This window comes from Oryx dammah, unplaced genomic scaffold (genome assembly GCF_014754425.2).
Source record: "Oryx dammah isolate SB20612 unplaced genomic scaffold, SCBI_Odam_1.1 HiC_scaffold_23, whole genome shotgun sequence".
Taxonomy (NCBI): Eukaryota; Metazoa; Chordata; class Mammalia; order Artiodactyla; family Bovidae; genus Oryx; species Oryx dammah.
Genome location: NW_024070207.1, coordinates 79,194,016 through 79,210,314, shown reverse-complemented (window position 1 = coordinate 79,210,314; position 16,299 = coordinate 79,194,016). Strand labels below are relative to the sequence as shown.

General features: G+C 45.1%; 1 protein-coding gene and 1 pseudogene across 1 annotated transcript; both read right to left on the bottom strand.

The window, feature by feature from the left end:
• Positions 1-541: 541 nt before the first annotated feature.
• GLOD5 (glyoxalase domain containing 5) lies at positions 542-10,356 on the bottom strand. Its single transcript, XM_040265321.1, is given in 7 exon segments — positions 542-591; positions 993-1,119; positions 2,107-2,262; positions 5,024-5,161; positions 9,067-9,069; positions 9,292-9,357; positions 10,321-10,356. Coding segments are annotated over 7 exon segments (576 nt in total).
• A 4,625-nt stretch (positions 10,357-14,981) lies between these two features.
• On the bottom strand, positions 14,982-15,966 carry LOC120882098 (annotated as a pseudogene).
• Between the last annotated feature and the right edge of the window lie 333 nt (positions 15,967-16,299).

The following is a 16,299-nucleotide window of genomic DNA, read 5'->3' as shown; positions in this document are numbered from 1 at the left end:
ATCTTTTCATGTCTGGGCTAAAATGTCTCTTTCTCAGTGAGATTTCCCTGACCATCCTATTACATATTGGGAAATGCTTCAGTTTTTTTTTTTAATCTGTTGCCACTTTCCCAAAGCACCTATCATCCTCTAACATACTTGATATTTTCCTTACTTAATTTTGTTTCTTTTCTGTCTCTCCCACCAGAATGGCAGCTCCACAAACATAGATAAGCTTATCTCTTCTGTTCAACACTGTCTTTCCAATGCCTGGAACAGGCCCAAGCACACAGTAGGTGCTCAATGTATGTTTATTGATTGACTGAATCAGTAAATGGTGGGGGAAGAGGACAGAAACAGAGAAAATTTATTCTTGTCCCATCTGTCTTCTCTTGTTTGGAGGAGCGTCTCAGTTGAGATGAGTCTGAACCTACCAGATCCAAATGTAGAAAGTGCCACATTCTGCAGGGCTGAAACCAGCTAAGGTGCTCTAGGAGGAGGTAGTATTATCTGGGCTGGCCCTTGAAGGCCCCATGGGAATTGCAGAGATCTTGGAGTTCAGTCAAACCAGCTGGGTGGAATAAACATCAGGCAGCACCTGGCTGGAGTGAGCTGAATCAAAAAGGATGAAAAGGGTAAGCTCACTGACAAGGAGAAATCTATCAGGGACCTTGAATCCCAAGCTGATGACCCTGAATTTGGTCCTCAGAGATGTCATACCCCCTGGCCACTGACCCCCAAATAGCTCAGAGACCTTATGTTCTAGAAAAACAGCCATATATAATGCTGAGACAGTAATAATAAAGAGCTCATGTTAATTGAAAGTTATTTATTGGGGCAGCTTGGATAGGGGACTCTCAGACATGTTGGTTCCAAACCCACCTCAGATCACCCAGCAAAATGCATGAAGTGCCCAAGTCCTCAGTCCTTAGAGGTTTCTGGACCTGGGTGAGGGTTTGCAGGAAGGAAGGGAGGGGGTGACATGGCAGGGGATAGAATGGCAGAGAACTAACCTCCATCATGAGGAGATATAGTTGGGACCCCTCTCAGGTTTCTGTCAGGGTCTTGGAGGTAGATGGACATAATAGGCCCTTTTGCCCCTGTTCTGGGGACTGGACCCTCCTCAATGACATCACAAGCCTGAAGTGGGAGGAGAGAACAAAAATCATTCATTCACAGACCATATTTGAGACCAAAATTTCATTCTTTACCATGGCCTAGAACACCCCTGTATCTTTCACACTTCATCTCCTACCATTCTCCTCTCCCTCCCAGCTATTTAACAGCTGTATGACCTCAAGCAGAGTACCTAACTGCTCAGCACCTCAGTTTCCTCATCCATCAAATGGGGATGATAATGTACCTAGTAAGTGGCAGAGTCAGAATTCAAACCCAGGCAAGTCTGGGCCATAGTCCATACCCTTAACCCCTATGCTTTACCCACTTTACTTCCAAGCCAGACTTTTTCACTGATATTTTCCAAAAGAGTCCAGGTCAATTTGCACAAAATATATTTAATACCTCAATCTTTGTTCCCCAAAAGGAGAACCAATGTCCCCTTCACATGAAATCATCTTAAGTATTACAAGTATACTAAATTAAATTACAGTGAGTAAAAAAAAAATTATAGTGAGTCAGAAATTATTCCCTGTTCAGTCCTCTTTCAATCCTTCTGATTATACCAAGAAGAAAGTGTCTGGTGGATGCGAAGTCCTTGTTACCTCTCTAACCAACCTAACTTTGTCAAGCCCAGAGATTGGGGGAAGCAGAAGTGGCTAGAATCTAATGACACTGTGATGTTTTTACAGCTCTTTGTTTTTATAATTGCCTCCCCTTTATGCCAAGATATGATGGATTTCCACTTACTTGGTTGAACATTTTCTTTTTACACAAATGTATTTATATAAATAGAGTTTAGGTATACTGTTTTCCACAAGGGTGATGTAAAGTTTTCTTTTAAAATACATTTGTTTATGGGGAAAATTATGTCCATGATAATGAGTAAACAATGGTGTGCAAACCTTATATGGATGTGATGAAACCTGTTATGTCTGAAGTTTGAGTCATGCTTCTGTTTTCATTGCATCTGTAGCAGCTTTCTCAAAAGAAGATGGAAGTTTGACTCACCTTGAGGCACTGGACCATTTCCTCCAAATGCATCTTTGTGATCAGGCATATATCCAGGGAGCCGGGGACCAGGTGAGTGGCTTTGGATTAAAAGTCCTTTCCCACCTCGTGGAGGTTAAATTTCTGGTCTCCAAAACACAATGCTTTCTGGTCTCCCTATATGGGGGGAGAAAACAACCTAGAACTAAACCTCCAAGGTGAGTGTGAGGCACAGCCCCCTATCTACCCCAACAAGGTTAAAAAAGAAATAGAACAAGGCTTTGATGAAAAATAGCCACTTGGTACCCACTCTTATCTTGTTCCCTAGAGGCAAATGCTTTCAATGTGTGTATGTGTTTCTTCTGGAAATTATTTCCATACCTCCAAATAATATGTTGATACTATCCATGGCAGAGACTATAATCTGCCTGCTTTATATAAATTTCTCCCCTTTTTCTTTTAAACACAACCCAAGTTTCAGTGGGGTCTATTGTGCACCCAGCTTTAAAAACCTGCATTTCCCAGCATTCCTTGCTGGGCAGCCATGGAAGGCTGGACAATGAAATGTTAGCAGAGGCTCTGAGCCATGCTTCTGAAAACCTTCCCACCCCACTGAGCTGACGCTTTTTGCCTACTCATTTCCTCCTTTCAGCCACTGCCCACACCCTGCCTGCCTACCTCTAGACTGATTGTTGAACGAGAAAAAGAGAAAACTCTATTTTATTTAGCCCACTTAGCTTAACCCAATTAAGTTTTCTCCCACGTGCCTCCAAACAGTCCCTAACTGACGTGCCACTATTTCTTGATTTGGCAACTTCAGACATTTTCTATCTTTTTCCTGCTATGATAAATGAGAATTTAGCTCATCCACAATACTACCCCTCCCAATAGAATTATGTCATCACTTTTAGCTCCTGTTTTGATTCCTTTACAATTTAAAAATAACCCACTTGCACCTTAATGTTTTGATGGATAAACATAGTATCTCATTGACCCAACTATCCTCTTCATCTTGCCTCTTTCTCCTGTGCCTGTCAACTTCTGCCATTTTTATTTATTTATGTATTTAATGGCAAAATATTTTACTTTTTCATAAAGCTATTTCCCCCACTCCATAGACACCACACAGAAAAGAATCTGTATGCATTTGTTCTGGTTAAGCAGGAGGATGAGACTTCTGCCATTAAAAAAAAAATCACTTTTATACTCCCTTCATATCACCATGGCTGATACTACACTCATTCTATCAGAAAATGACTTTATTTCAGTTGAATGATAGTTCAGCTGAGTATAGAACTTGAGGTTGTAGGTTATTTTCCCATAGCCTTTTATATGTGGCTTCATTGTCTTCCTGAATCTGGTATTGCTGATAAGACGTCTGATGTTAATCTGTTTTCATTTCTTTTAGATATGATGCATCCACCCTCCACTCTTGCAGCTTTTAAGACTTTTCTTGATCCTAGATGTACTGAAATTTCACTCCAGTGTATCCAGATACCAAGGGCTGAGGCTTCATATGCCTATTATTGTTGATGCATGCAAGGCCCTTCTCTAGTTTTATTTGTATACTTAATCTCTTTATCTCCAGTCTTCATTCCTGTCCCCAACATAGGCAATGATTATAATGTGTTTGATGTTCATTCTTTGGTTTTCATAAGTTATTGGAAAAGGTGTATTATTGTTTTATGTGTGTATCTTATAAGTGGTATTGTGCTATGGACATGATTTGGCTTTGCCATTTTTCGTTCAGCGTGATCTTTTTAAGACCCGTCCATCTTGCTGTGTATAAATCCAGTCTGATACTGCATAATTTTATTTTTATGCATGACATTGGATGTTGGAGCTTCCCAGGTGGTGCTAGTAGTAAAGAATCCATCTGGAAATTCAGGAGATCCAAGAGACTCGGGTCCGATCCCTGAGTTGGGAAGATCTCCTGGAGTAGGAAATGGCACCCTACTCCAATATTCTTGCCTGGAGAATTCTATGGGCAGAGGGGCCTGGCGGGCTACAGTCCATAGGGTTGTAGAGTTGGACACAACTGAGAGACCAAGCACACAGCACAGAGCACACATTCTATGTTAATTTTACATTTGTTTTACTCTGTTTGCCATTCATGGGCCCTTTCCATTGAAGGCAATCAGTGTCTCTGCATCTCCCACATTGGGATTTGTTCCAAATTCTCAAGGATTGTATTCAGTCTCTGGAAACCTTTTTACCTTGGATCCATTTTTCTTGGGGACATTCGTTTTCCTGACCCAAACTGGACTGATTGTGTTCTAGGTATCTTTCTGGATCTTCCTCTTAGAATCCACTGTTTCCTGACTTTGATGTCTTATTCCTGGATTAATCACTCATTTTGATAACATATTCTCAAGTAATTTTGAAAGCAAGTAGGCCAGGTTTCTGAGTCTTTTTATTAATATGCCTAAGAATGTTTTATTCTACACCCACCTTGATTAATAATTTGTCTGGTCATAGAATTCTGGGTTGAAATGTTTTCGCTCAGAATCTTGAAGTTGTTATTCTGTTGTCTTCTGGTCTCTGACTCTTGGGAAATCTGAAGTCTACATTTCCTTTTCCTTTGTAGTTGAACTACTTTTTAACCTCTCTGAAAACTTCTAGGAGCTTTGTATTTATTTTGATGTTCTACAATTTCTTAGGAACATATCTAGGTGTAAACATGCTGGATACTCAGTTAACTCTCCATATAAGGACTGGAAAGTTCTCTCACATTATGCTGTGGTTATTTCCTCCCTTCCTTCCCTCCCTTTATTCACTGAATAGTGAAGTCCCACTATTCAGAGTTTGGAATCTCCTCCACTGGTCCTTTTTAAATTTTTAAATTGTGTGTGTGTGTTTTGGAGTTTTAGGCTACTTTTTAAAATAGTATAATCAAATTTTACCCCAGCTGCAGTTTGGAATTTGGGGAAGTTGTTACCTCAAAAGTCATGACCTCCATGCCCAGGATCTTGGAATAAAACATAGTGGTGTCTTTGAGTCTCTTTACTGTCATCACAATGTGGTCAAGTCTATGGATAAGACACAGGGAAGGGGTCCGACTGTTGTCCCTCCATGACTAAAAAAAGAAAAAAAAAAGAGTCAAAAGAGACCACACTGCCACTGGTCACACCCATGTTTCCTGTGTTTCCTTCTCCCCACTTCCCCTCACCTCCCCAGTGACTATACTTCCTTCTACCCCCATTCCAAGGGGAAAGTCCTGGGAGGAATCTTCAGTACTTATTGCTCATGTGTGGGTTCACAAGAGTCCATGTGTCTGCCATGACCACCCTCCACTGTTTTCTTATTCTTTTCCTCCTTCCAGAGGGATAGAGGTGAAGATAGGAGTGAAGTGAAAGTCACTCAGTGGTGTCCGACTCTTGCGACCCCATGGACTGTAGCCTGCAAGGTTCCTCTATCTATGGGATTCTCCAGGCAAGAATACTGGAGTGGGTTGCTATTTCCTTCTCCAAAGGTAATCAACTTAAGTCAGGTTTAAATCCCTTATGAGTTTACCAATGGCATTTTGTTGATGCTGATCACCACAGTTCTTTCTCTGAACTACCATACTACAATGCCCTGTAATTTTTTTTTTAAAGGAGGTGCATGTTTAAAAATGGACTCATTTGTTGGTTTTTTAAGACAGTTCCACATAATGTTACTAGTGGGCTAATGATGGAATTCAGCTTGCCACCCCCCAGGCTACTCTTCAAAACAAGCTGCTTTATAGAACAAGGGAGAATTTGGTTTTTGGAAGATAGGAGAGTTGAGACCAAAAACCAAACTCTCCCTTGTTTTCCCAGAGCTGAAATTCATCTCTTTTATAAGAAATAATAAGAACAGAGGAGGCCCACTTCCATGAGTATAAGCCTTTTATTGGCCAATTTAAAACTCAGTCCCTTCCTTTATCACTCCACAGTTAATCACAGAGGACAAGACAAGAAGGGAGCATCTCAGATGCAGTGATGTTTCTGGGCATGTGTGCCTACAGATCAGCAGTGACACCTAGGGGGAGGGCACACCACCCACCACTCATTTCCTGCCTTCAGCACACCTCCCACCAGATCTTTTTCTTGATTGGAGTTCTTCAGTAATTTGTATATTTACATTATATCTGCTACAGGATTATAAAATGCCTATGCACCATAAATTGCAGAGTATAGTGGTTAAAAAAATATATTGGGGAGCCAGACTGATATTTACTTGCTATCTGGGCTGAGAGAGTTTGGTTTCCATTTCTGGAAAATGGGTATGATTTTTTTATGTGTTTTATAGAACTGTTGTGAACAGCTTAAAAAAAAAAAGTTGGGAGAAGTTCCCTGGTGGTCCAGTGGTTAGGACTTGGTGCTTTCACTGCCAGGGGCCTGGGTTTGGCTCCTGGTTGGGGAACTAATATCCCACAAGCTGGGCAGTGTGGCCAAAAATAAAAAAATCTTACAGCAATGCCTGACAGCAAGTGCTATAAGAGTTGATGATGATGATGCTGTGGTCATCTTGTTAAAATCCAGACTCTCTGTACTGTGACCCTCAATCTTTGCAACCTATTTATTTATTTATTCTCACTGCGTCAGTTCTTAGTTATGGCACTTGGGATCCTTCGTTGTGGCTCATGGGCTCCAGAGTACATGGGCTCTATAGTTGAGGTGCCTGGGCGTAGTTGCCCTGCTGGCATGTGGGATCTTAGTTCCCCCATCAAGAATTGAACCTGTGTCCCTGTGTTGCAAGGCAGATCCTCAAGCACTGGACCATCAGGGAAGTCCCCTCATTCATTGCTCTTGGATTCCAAGCCACATTGTCCTTTTGCCTGTTCCTCATAAGGGCCATCCCTGAACCTTTAGCCTCGGGGCCTTTTGCACATGCTAGTATCTGTCTCCCTGATTAGAATATAAGCTTCATAAGCGTAGAAATTTCTGTTTTGTTCCCCACTGTGTCCCAAACAGCTAGCAGATGTTCTATAATATTTGTTCAATTAATGAATATCTACTATAATAATTGGACTTCCCTGGTGGCTCAGATGGTAAAGCATCCGTCTACAATGCGGGAGACCCGGATTCGATCCCTGGGTCGGGAAGATCCCCTGGAGAAGGAAATGGCAATCCACTCCAGTACTATTGCCTGGAAAATCCCATGAACAGAGGAGCCTGGTAGGCTACAGTCCATGGGGTCGGAGAGTCAGACACGACTGAGCAACTTTACTTCACTTCACTACAATAATTAGACCCAGTGCCTGGCACAAAATCTGGCTTCTGTTCTATTCTGCTGTGTTCAATTCCATTTGAAACCATTACATTAAAAAAAAACCTTACATTTTAAACAGTTGCTTTCACTTGAGCCCCAGCTTAAAAAAAATACTGTGCTTTTCTATTTTCATGAGTGAAGGAGGCATTAGAAATGGTCTTAAGTTCTGCTGTCCTCATGGATACAGAGTATCCATATGAACACAGAGGCCGTAGAACTGGGGAAATGATTGCCATTTGAGCTTCACTGAAACTTATGTTCTATGTATTAAAAATCTTATTAACCTTTTAATGTCTGTAGGATTGATAATAGCACTCCCCTTTAAGTCCTGATATTGGTATTTTATGTTTTTTCTCTTATTGAGAAAACAGAATTTACTAATAGTTTCTTAATCTGTTCAAAGAACCAATTTTTGACATTAATTTTCTCTGTTGTATGTTTCCCATTTCCCAAGTTTCTGCTCTCTTTATAATTTCCTTCCTTCCACTTTCTCAGGGTTCAATTTGCTGTTCCTTTGCCAGACTCCTGATATGGAAGCTGAGGTACTTGATTTTCAAGTTTTTACATCTATACACATTTAGAGCTATAGATTTTTCTCTGAGCACTGCTTTAAACTGCTTTAGCCACATCCTCCAAATCTGATAAGTATTTGGAAATCAACTCAACTAACTCCTTCCATTGTCCAGCGCCCTACTAGCTCACATTCACTCCCCAATTCTGCTTTGCAGACGTGGAGCTCCATCCTTGCAAATTCAAGGATAAGCAAAGCTGGCTCTCTTGAGGAACTGGAAGAAGGCCCATGTGGCTTGGAATCCGAGAGTGAGTGGGACAGGAAGAAGGGAAGGCCCGGCGAGATCATGCAGGGTTTCGAGATGAGGTTAGGGAGGCTGGTTTTAAAAAAAATGACTGAAGAAAAATGCACAACCTAAAAGTTGTTGAGTTATATAATATTTCAGGACTTGACTGAGGACTGAGGACAATAGCCCTGGAGACAGCTGCTCAGATAGCTTTGAGGAGCTGCTCCAGATAGGTAAGGGAGGACTCTAGATATTCTGGAATTTTTGCTGGAAAAAAAAAAAAAACCATGTAGTCAAACATCAAAATATTACTGCTAATCACAAAAAGCAGCCTTCTCAAGTTAATGATTTTAGCACTTTTCTATGTATGAGAGGATGCAAGAGTCTGGGCTCATTGAAATCTTTTCTCAGGTATGCATCTTAACTACCTAGGGCCAGTGTACTTAACTACCTAGGGTATTTCTCCTAAATGCCCCCAGGGCGCATTGTTGGGAGGCAGCTGCAGTGGCTGCTGGCATGAGTCTGGGCAACATTCATTGTTTACTTGGAACAGCAGGCGCCATTCCCTTTCTACAAGCAACACACTTAAGCTGACTATGTGTCAAGCTCTGTTCTAAGCACTGCATAAAGCATAATCCACTTTATTTCTCACAACTAAATATATGTCTATATGTGTATTATATATGTAAATATGTATAAACTAGAATGTCCAAAATACTATAGCCTCCCTCTGGCCTCCTCCACAGGGACAGCTTCTATCTTCCTACAAAGTCCTTTTCAAGGTTTCCTTCGAGGTGCCAGTGGCCCTTGGAATTCTTTTAGCAAACCTCAAGAGCAGCGCTCTTTCCTGGACGCTCCCTGTCCCGCTCCACCCCAATGGCCCTGGCTGAACCGGCTCCTGGAGCCGCCCCTAGGGAGCGGAGCTGAGCGGCTGCCCACTCCTGCAGACCTGCTGACAGTCTGCTGTTGTGTTAGAGCAGGGGCTTTCTATGTCCCTCTGCTGCCCTCTGCTTGTCTTTGATAGAGGAAAGAAGAAGGAAGAGGGTGGGGAAATGGATGAAAGCACACTGGGACAGCCACAGAGAAGGGAAGCAGGTTGCCAGGCCCAGCTGGGAACTCTCAGCCTTACTGCCAGTACCCGTGCCCCAAGACCCCCGGGGGCCACCCCATTCACCTTCTCCAAAGTCCAACTCCACATCCTGGCTGGCAGCCTGGAGTGCAGATGGCGCAGTGTGGTAGGCTAAGTGTCTTAGCCCCAGCCTCCAGATAGCCCTCTGGCTCAATGCCTGCAGATCAAGGGGCAGGAATGGGAGGGCCACTGACTAGGGACTGCTGGTGTTGACAGAGGTAGACGGTGCAAGTACAAGGACTCTGACATAAAACACAGGGCCTGGAAAGTGAAAGCCTAAGGTGTCTTAGCCAGCTCAGGGCACCATAATATAGTACTATAGACAGGGTAGCTGAAACAGTAATTTATTTTCTTACCATTCTGGAGGCCAGAAGTCCAAGACCAGAGTGCTAGTATGGTTGGGTTCTGATAACATCTCTCTTCCTGGCTTGCAGATGGCCACCTTCTTGCCAGGTCCTCACATGGCAGAGAGAAAGAACAAACTTTCTAATGTCTTCTTTTTTAAAAAGCTCCCTGACCAGGTACTGAACCCATAGCCCCTGCAATGGAAGTGCAGAATCTTAATTGCTGGACTGCCAGGGAAGTCCCTCTGGTGTCTTCTTATACGGGTACTAATGCCATCTTGAGGGTTTTACCCTCATGACTTCATCTAACCATAATACCTTCCTAAAGCCCCTAATATATCACATTGGGAGCCTCAACACATGGATTTGGGGAAGGAGACACAAACATTCAGTCCACAATTAAGGATTACTTTGTAATAACATAGAAAAACTACCCATCCTGAAGTTTGGGGAGGACCTTTATTCTAGGGTGTGAGATCTCTGATCTATTTAGAGTGTGTCTCCCAAGTTGTGAGATCTTTGATTTGTTTGGGAGTTTATGTCCGGCATATGAAGTTAGGAACAGTCTGAGTTAGAGTATAGCTACACTAATTTATAATGGATCTGTTTCCAAGCCAAGATCTCAAAGCTATTAAATGTTCTCTGTCCCAGGGTGTGAGTTTATGAATGCTTTCGGGGTGTGAGCTCTGAAGTCCTCCCCTTCCCACCCCTTTCTCAACCCCATCCTTACCCTCCACTGCTGAGAGGGAACATTCAGCAGCCCCATTGCTGTTCACCTTGCCCTGAGCTGAGTGCCCTTTCTCTTGTTAATGACCTGTCCAGCCCCTGGGGCATGTGAGTTTTAGATTCTTGTACCTAGACACACCCTAGATACCCACTCAGACAGACACACAAATGCTTTGTGCTGTGCATATTGGTTTTGCTTAAGATTTTCCTTTATGAAGAATTACACCTGAATATAGGTTTGTATGGGCTTCCCAGGTAGCACTAGTGCTACAGATCACACCTGCCCATGCAGGAGACATAAGAGATGCAGTTTCGATCTTTGGGTTGGGAAGAGCCCCTGGAGGAGGAAATGGCAACCCATTCTAGTATTTTTGCCTGGAGAATCCCATGGACAGAGGAGCCTGGTGGGCTATAGTTCATGGGGTTGCAAAGAGTCGGACACGACTGAAGAGACTTAGTACACAGCCCACATAGGTTTGTATAAAAGGTTCCAAGAGTACATCCAGTATATGAACTACACTGGTGATCCCCAGTTCCACTCTCCAAAAATGACCACTGAAGTCAGTTTCTAGTGTTTCCTTATACACACACACACACACACACGCAGAGTCACCATAACCATCTCCCACCTATTTTTCCTGGTCAACAGCATGTCCCGTGGAAGGCATCCCCACCCCACAGGTACACACAGGTTCCATTCATTCTGTATCGTGTTAGGTGGGTGCTCTGAGGTACAGTATAAACCCCCACCATTTGTTTTACTCTGCAGCTATCATTGGCTAGAAATGGGCATTTACAAGGTTTTCCCAGCTGTTTGCTCCTGCCAGTCTTGAGCACACAGCTCTGTGCATGTGTGTGCACACTGAGTTAGAAGTGTGATTGCTGGGTCAAGGGTTCATTCATTCGATGGACACCTAATGAATGGGATCTGTGTACCAAGCACTGTTCTTGGCGCTGGGGAGACATCAGAGAGTAAGACAAATGTCCCTGCCCACATGGACCTGACAGTCTAGCTGGCGAGGAGGGTGTCCAATTTTTATTTAGATGTTTCACAAGGTCTTGGAAGGTTTCACTCTCATCAGTGGTGCCTTTACTCCACTGCTGTCTGTGGGGTGGGCTCTGTGGGGTGGGGTCTGCAGCAGAAGGCAGGCTGCCTTGACCTTTGCTTTCTACAAGACCTGCAGGGGCTGGGGCTGGGACTTTCTATTTGGGGGTGTGGGTGTGTATGCGTGCATGTGGCCAGGGATAGGGGATATGGAAACTGCATGGTCCACTGGAGAGAGTGAGAGGAAATAGGGATACAAGAGACCCTTTATGGTGTTGGAGGGAGCTGAGGAGCAGACCAACCCCAGCTCACACCCACAGAGGGTATGCTGGAATAGCAGTGATAAGGAATCTAGTACCATCTCAGAACATACCATTGGGTGATTTGTGTCTGGACACCCTTGGGGTCACAGAGACAGGGGTGTGATCATCCTGGAGTCACATGGAGTGGGGTGTAAACACTCCTGGGGCCACATAGACAGGAGCGTGATGCCCATATGAAGCAGCATACACTGTGAACAGCCTTAGTTACTCTGATGGAGATCTGAGCTTTCCAGAAGTCACACACACTGGACACTGCACACTCTTGGAATCACATAGAGTGGAGTATAGACACTTCTGCAGTCAGATTGGCTAGTGTGTCGATATGGTTGCAGTGAAACAAACTAGACTGTGGATGGTCCTGGGGTCAGACAGATTGGTATGTGGACACTGCTGAGCTCAAACACACTAGGGAGTGGATACTCCTGAGTCACCTGGACTGGTTAGTAGATATTCGTAGGCTTACACATACTGGGGTGTGGACACCTCTGAGGTCAGATAGCCTGAGGCACGGACACCCTTGGATTTGCACAGATTGTAGTGTGGAGCCTCTAGGGTCACTCAGACTGGGATGTGTGCTTCCAGGATCAGACAACCTAAGGTGTGGGCAACTGTGAAGTCACACAGAATAGGTGTGGAGAGATGAGGGGCCACAGTGATGGTGGTTTGGACACTCCTGAAGTCACACAGGCTGGAGCATGGACAGATGTGAGGGCGCTCAGAGGCATGAACACTCCAAGGGTCACAGAGGGTTTGGGACACTTTGGAAGTTAAACACACTGGGTAATGGACACCTGAAATCACACATGTTGTGGACTGGACTCTCCTCAGGTTGCACAGACTGGAGTGTGAGCATCCATGGTGTCCCACAGAGGCGAGGACACTCCCAGGGTCATAGTGACTGAGGCTAGGACAGTCCTGTGGTCACATAGGCTGTGTTGTAGACATCACTGCAGTCTCAGTGAAAGGGTACAGACATTCTTGTGGTCAAAGAAGTGATGAATTGGCACCCCTTGGACTAGGGACTGAGGGTGTATACTCCTGTGGTCACACAGAGTGGTTAATGGATACTCCTCAGTATAGACTGGGGAGTGGACTCTGCTGAGGTCACAGGCTGTGGTGTGTGTGGCTCTGGGGTCACACATATGGGTATTTAGACCTTCATAGGGTCATACATGGAGAAGGCAATGGCACCCCACTCCAGTACTCTTGCCTGGAAAATCCCATGGACGGAGGAGCCTGGTAGGCTGCAGTCCATGGGGTTGCTGAGAGTTGGATATGACTCAGTGACTTCACTTTCACTTTTCACTTTCATGCATTGGAGAAGGCAATGGCAACCCACTCCAGTGTTCTTGCCTGGAGAATCCCAGGGACGGGGGAGCCTGGTGGGCTGCCGTCTATGGGGTCGCACAGAGTCGGACACGACTGAAGCGACTTAGCAGCAGCAGCAGCAGGATCACACATATTGGGGAATGGACGTTTGTGGAGTCACACACAGTGGGGAGTCAACACTTCTGGGGTCACTCATATAGGGTTTGAACACTCACAGTCTCAGGGACTGGGATATAAACACTGCTGGTGTGACACAGCTTTGGGAGTGGGCACTCCTGGGGTCACACATACTCTGTGCTGTGTGCTTTGTTGCTCAGTCGTGTCTGGCTCTTTGCAACCCATTGGACTATAGCCTGCCAGGCTCCACTGTCAATGAGATTTTTCAGGCAAAAATATTGAAATGAGTTGCCATTTCCTTCTCCAAGGGATCTTCCCAATCTAGGAACTGAATCCATGTCTCCTCTGTCTCTTGCACTGCAGGTGGATTCTTTCCCCACTGAGCCACTGGGGAAGCCCGAATGCATATTAACTCATTGTGTGGATGGGATTCTCCGGGGAAGAATACTGGAGTGGGTTGCCATTTCCTTCTCCAGATCTGTGGGGAAAACTTATTTCCCACCTCCTTTGCCAAAACACTTTGAGGATGAAGTGACATTCTCTAATTAAAACTGCTTCATAACATGAAGTACCAGGCTGAAGATTTTTCCTAAAATTCAAAGCACAGAACTGGTTGGTCCAATGGCGTGGCACGAGGAGCTGGGAGAGTGGACACCAAGTTTGTAATCATGGATCTAACTGTGTGACCTTGAACAGTTCACTTGCTTGGCCCAGCCTGAGATTCCTGGGGACCACACCCATCTGACAGGGAGTGACAGTGACAGATGGCTATCCCCAAAACTCATGCTTCATCTTCGCTAGTGTTGAGCTACTGCAAAGCAGCTGCCCAGCCATAAACTACATTTCCCACACCTTTTGCACAGGGATGGGGTCATATGGCCAGTCCTGCTAAATGGAGCTTGTGCTAAAATGATGTATATACTTAACAAACAGTAGTGTTTTCTTCATGTGCCTTTTGTTCATCTTTTGGAGGTCGAGAGGCCCAAGAGAGGGAAGTCAGTTTACAAGGAGCCTGGGGTCCTCTGCCACTACTTGGAAGTCCACCTATGAATCAGGAAGACAGGTTTTAGTTTGTGATGTTTATTATTGTGTGACATCACTGGCATTGGGGTGTTGGTTGGTTACTGCGGAGAATTCATTCGTGAACACACACACAGTGCTGTGTGCACTGAATCCTCTGTGGAAATGGGCTCTGCAAGCTGAGGAGACCGTGGACAGGGCAGCCTTCTTCCCAGAGACCTCCTGGCTTCTAGGTGCTGCTTGTCCTTCTTTTATAGCAGACACAGCTCTAGCCAGCAGGAGGGGATAGGAGGGCATTTGCACCTCCAAGTTGGACATCAGCTCCTCTTCTGGGGGTGGAGTGACCCTGGACATTTCTGGTGGCTGCTAGCATTTTTTGGCTTATGGCCCCATCTCTCCAATGTCTTCCTCCATGGTCATAATGCCACCTCCTCTGTGTGTGCATCTCCTCTCCTGTCTATCTCAAATCTCTCTCAGGCTCCCTCTTATAAGGACACTTGTGGTTACATTTAGAGCCCATCAGATAATCAAGATAATCTTCCTGTCTCTAGATCCTTCACTTAATCACATATACAAAGTCTTTTTTTGCCATGTAAGTAACTGTCACAAGTTTCAAGAATTAGGAGGTAGATAATTTTCTAGGGCTATTAGACTGGGTTATCCAGGTGGCGCTAGTGGAAAAGAACCCACTTGCCAATGCAGGAAACCTAAGAGACATGGGTTAGATCCCTGGGTCACAGAGATTCCCTGGAGAAGGGCATGGCAACCCACTGCAGTCTAAATTGAATGCAATGGTTTTAAACACTGGCCAGAAAATGTTTGTTTGCCATTTCAACACATGGAAATAGTTACAATGATGCATAAATTGCCATTTTCTGCAAAACTCTGTGCAATGCTGGTGTCAAAGACTAGGCAGTCACTGTTCATAATGGCTGTTGCAATTCCCTCATGAATAGATCGAGGAGTGGCTTCCCAAGCCAATCGCCGCCTATGAGCATTTAGCTCAAGTCAATACGCAGAATTTTTAGCTTGCTCGCATGTTCCTATCAGCTGTACAGTCGCAAAGAGTTGCTGGTGACCATCTTGGTTTTCCTGTTTCTCCAAGACTGGCACGAAGTCAAAGTCAAAACAGGACTGCACCATCACGCAGTCAACAGCACCAGGAAGGTTAATGTCTATAGCAAGGAAAGCTGTATCCCCTCCCTGTAGGCTTGTCACGGACTCATGGTGATGCAGCAGATGTGGCACAACAGCGTCCAGAGAGCCTTGCCATTTACAGGCAACACCAGGGAATGGACAGGAGCAAGGCCTAAACTCACAGAGCTCTTCGCGGTCTGCCTTTTCTGTGGATGGCAGAGTTAGTTCACATCCAGGAGAGGTATATGTACAAGGGAAAAGTACTGAATTGGCCACTTTGTCCATAGCCAAGTTGCGAGTGGACCCCAATGGGCCCCGGCAAGTCGGAAAATGCGTGAGCTTTGGGCAACAGTTGAGGCAAATGAGACGGCCACATTGACAGGGAAAAATGGGCGGCAACACATAGTCAAAGCAGACCGGTCACTCAAAAAGACTCGCCAGGTCATTGTTGGCCGCAGCAGTGTCAGTCAGGGCAGGCATGCTCTGGGAGGATGGTGCACACATTGAGGTTCCAGTAGGTACCGCTGGTGCAGCCTCACGGCTCATTTCTGTGGGCGGAGAGCAAACCTCGTCTCTCGGTCCTGGCTCAAAGGTGCTCCGTCGCCAGCGCCAACAGCCACCACCTTTTGGCAGCACCAAAGCCTCTTCCTCAGGCCAACACCGAGAGGACACACTGGGTTGCTGCTGTCACTAGACAGTGCGCCCCTCAGTGTCCGCCCCAGATCTCCCTGGTTGCTGCACTTTTGCACATCATTGCACCTCCCCCCCGCCCCCCGCCCCGTGCACTCCCAGTAAATAACACACACGATGGCAGCAGTCATCAGCAGCGGTGACCCCCTGTATTCTGGCGGCTGGGAGCGGGCCGAGAACAAACATTATTTTTTAAAGTGTGTTTATTTATTTGGCTGCCCCGGGTCCTGGTTGCATGACAGGGAATCTCTGATCTTCATTGCAGCATGTGGGATCTGTTTAGTTGCATCCTGTGAAATCTAGTTCCCTGACTGGGAATTGA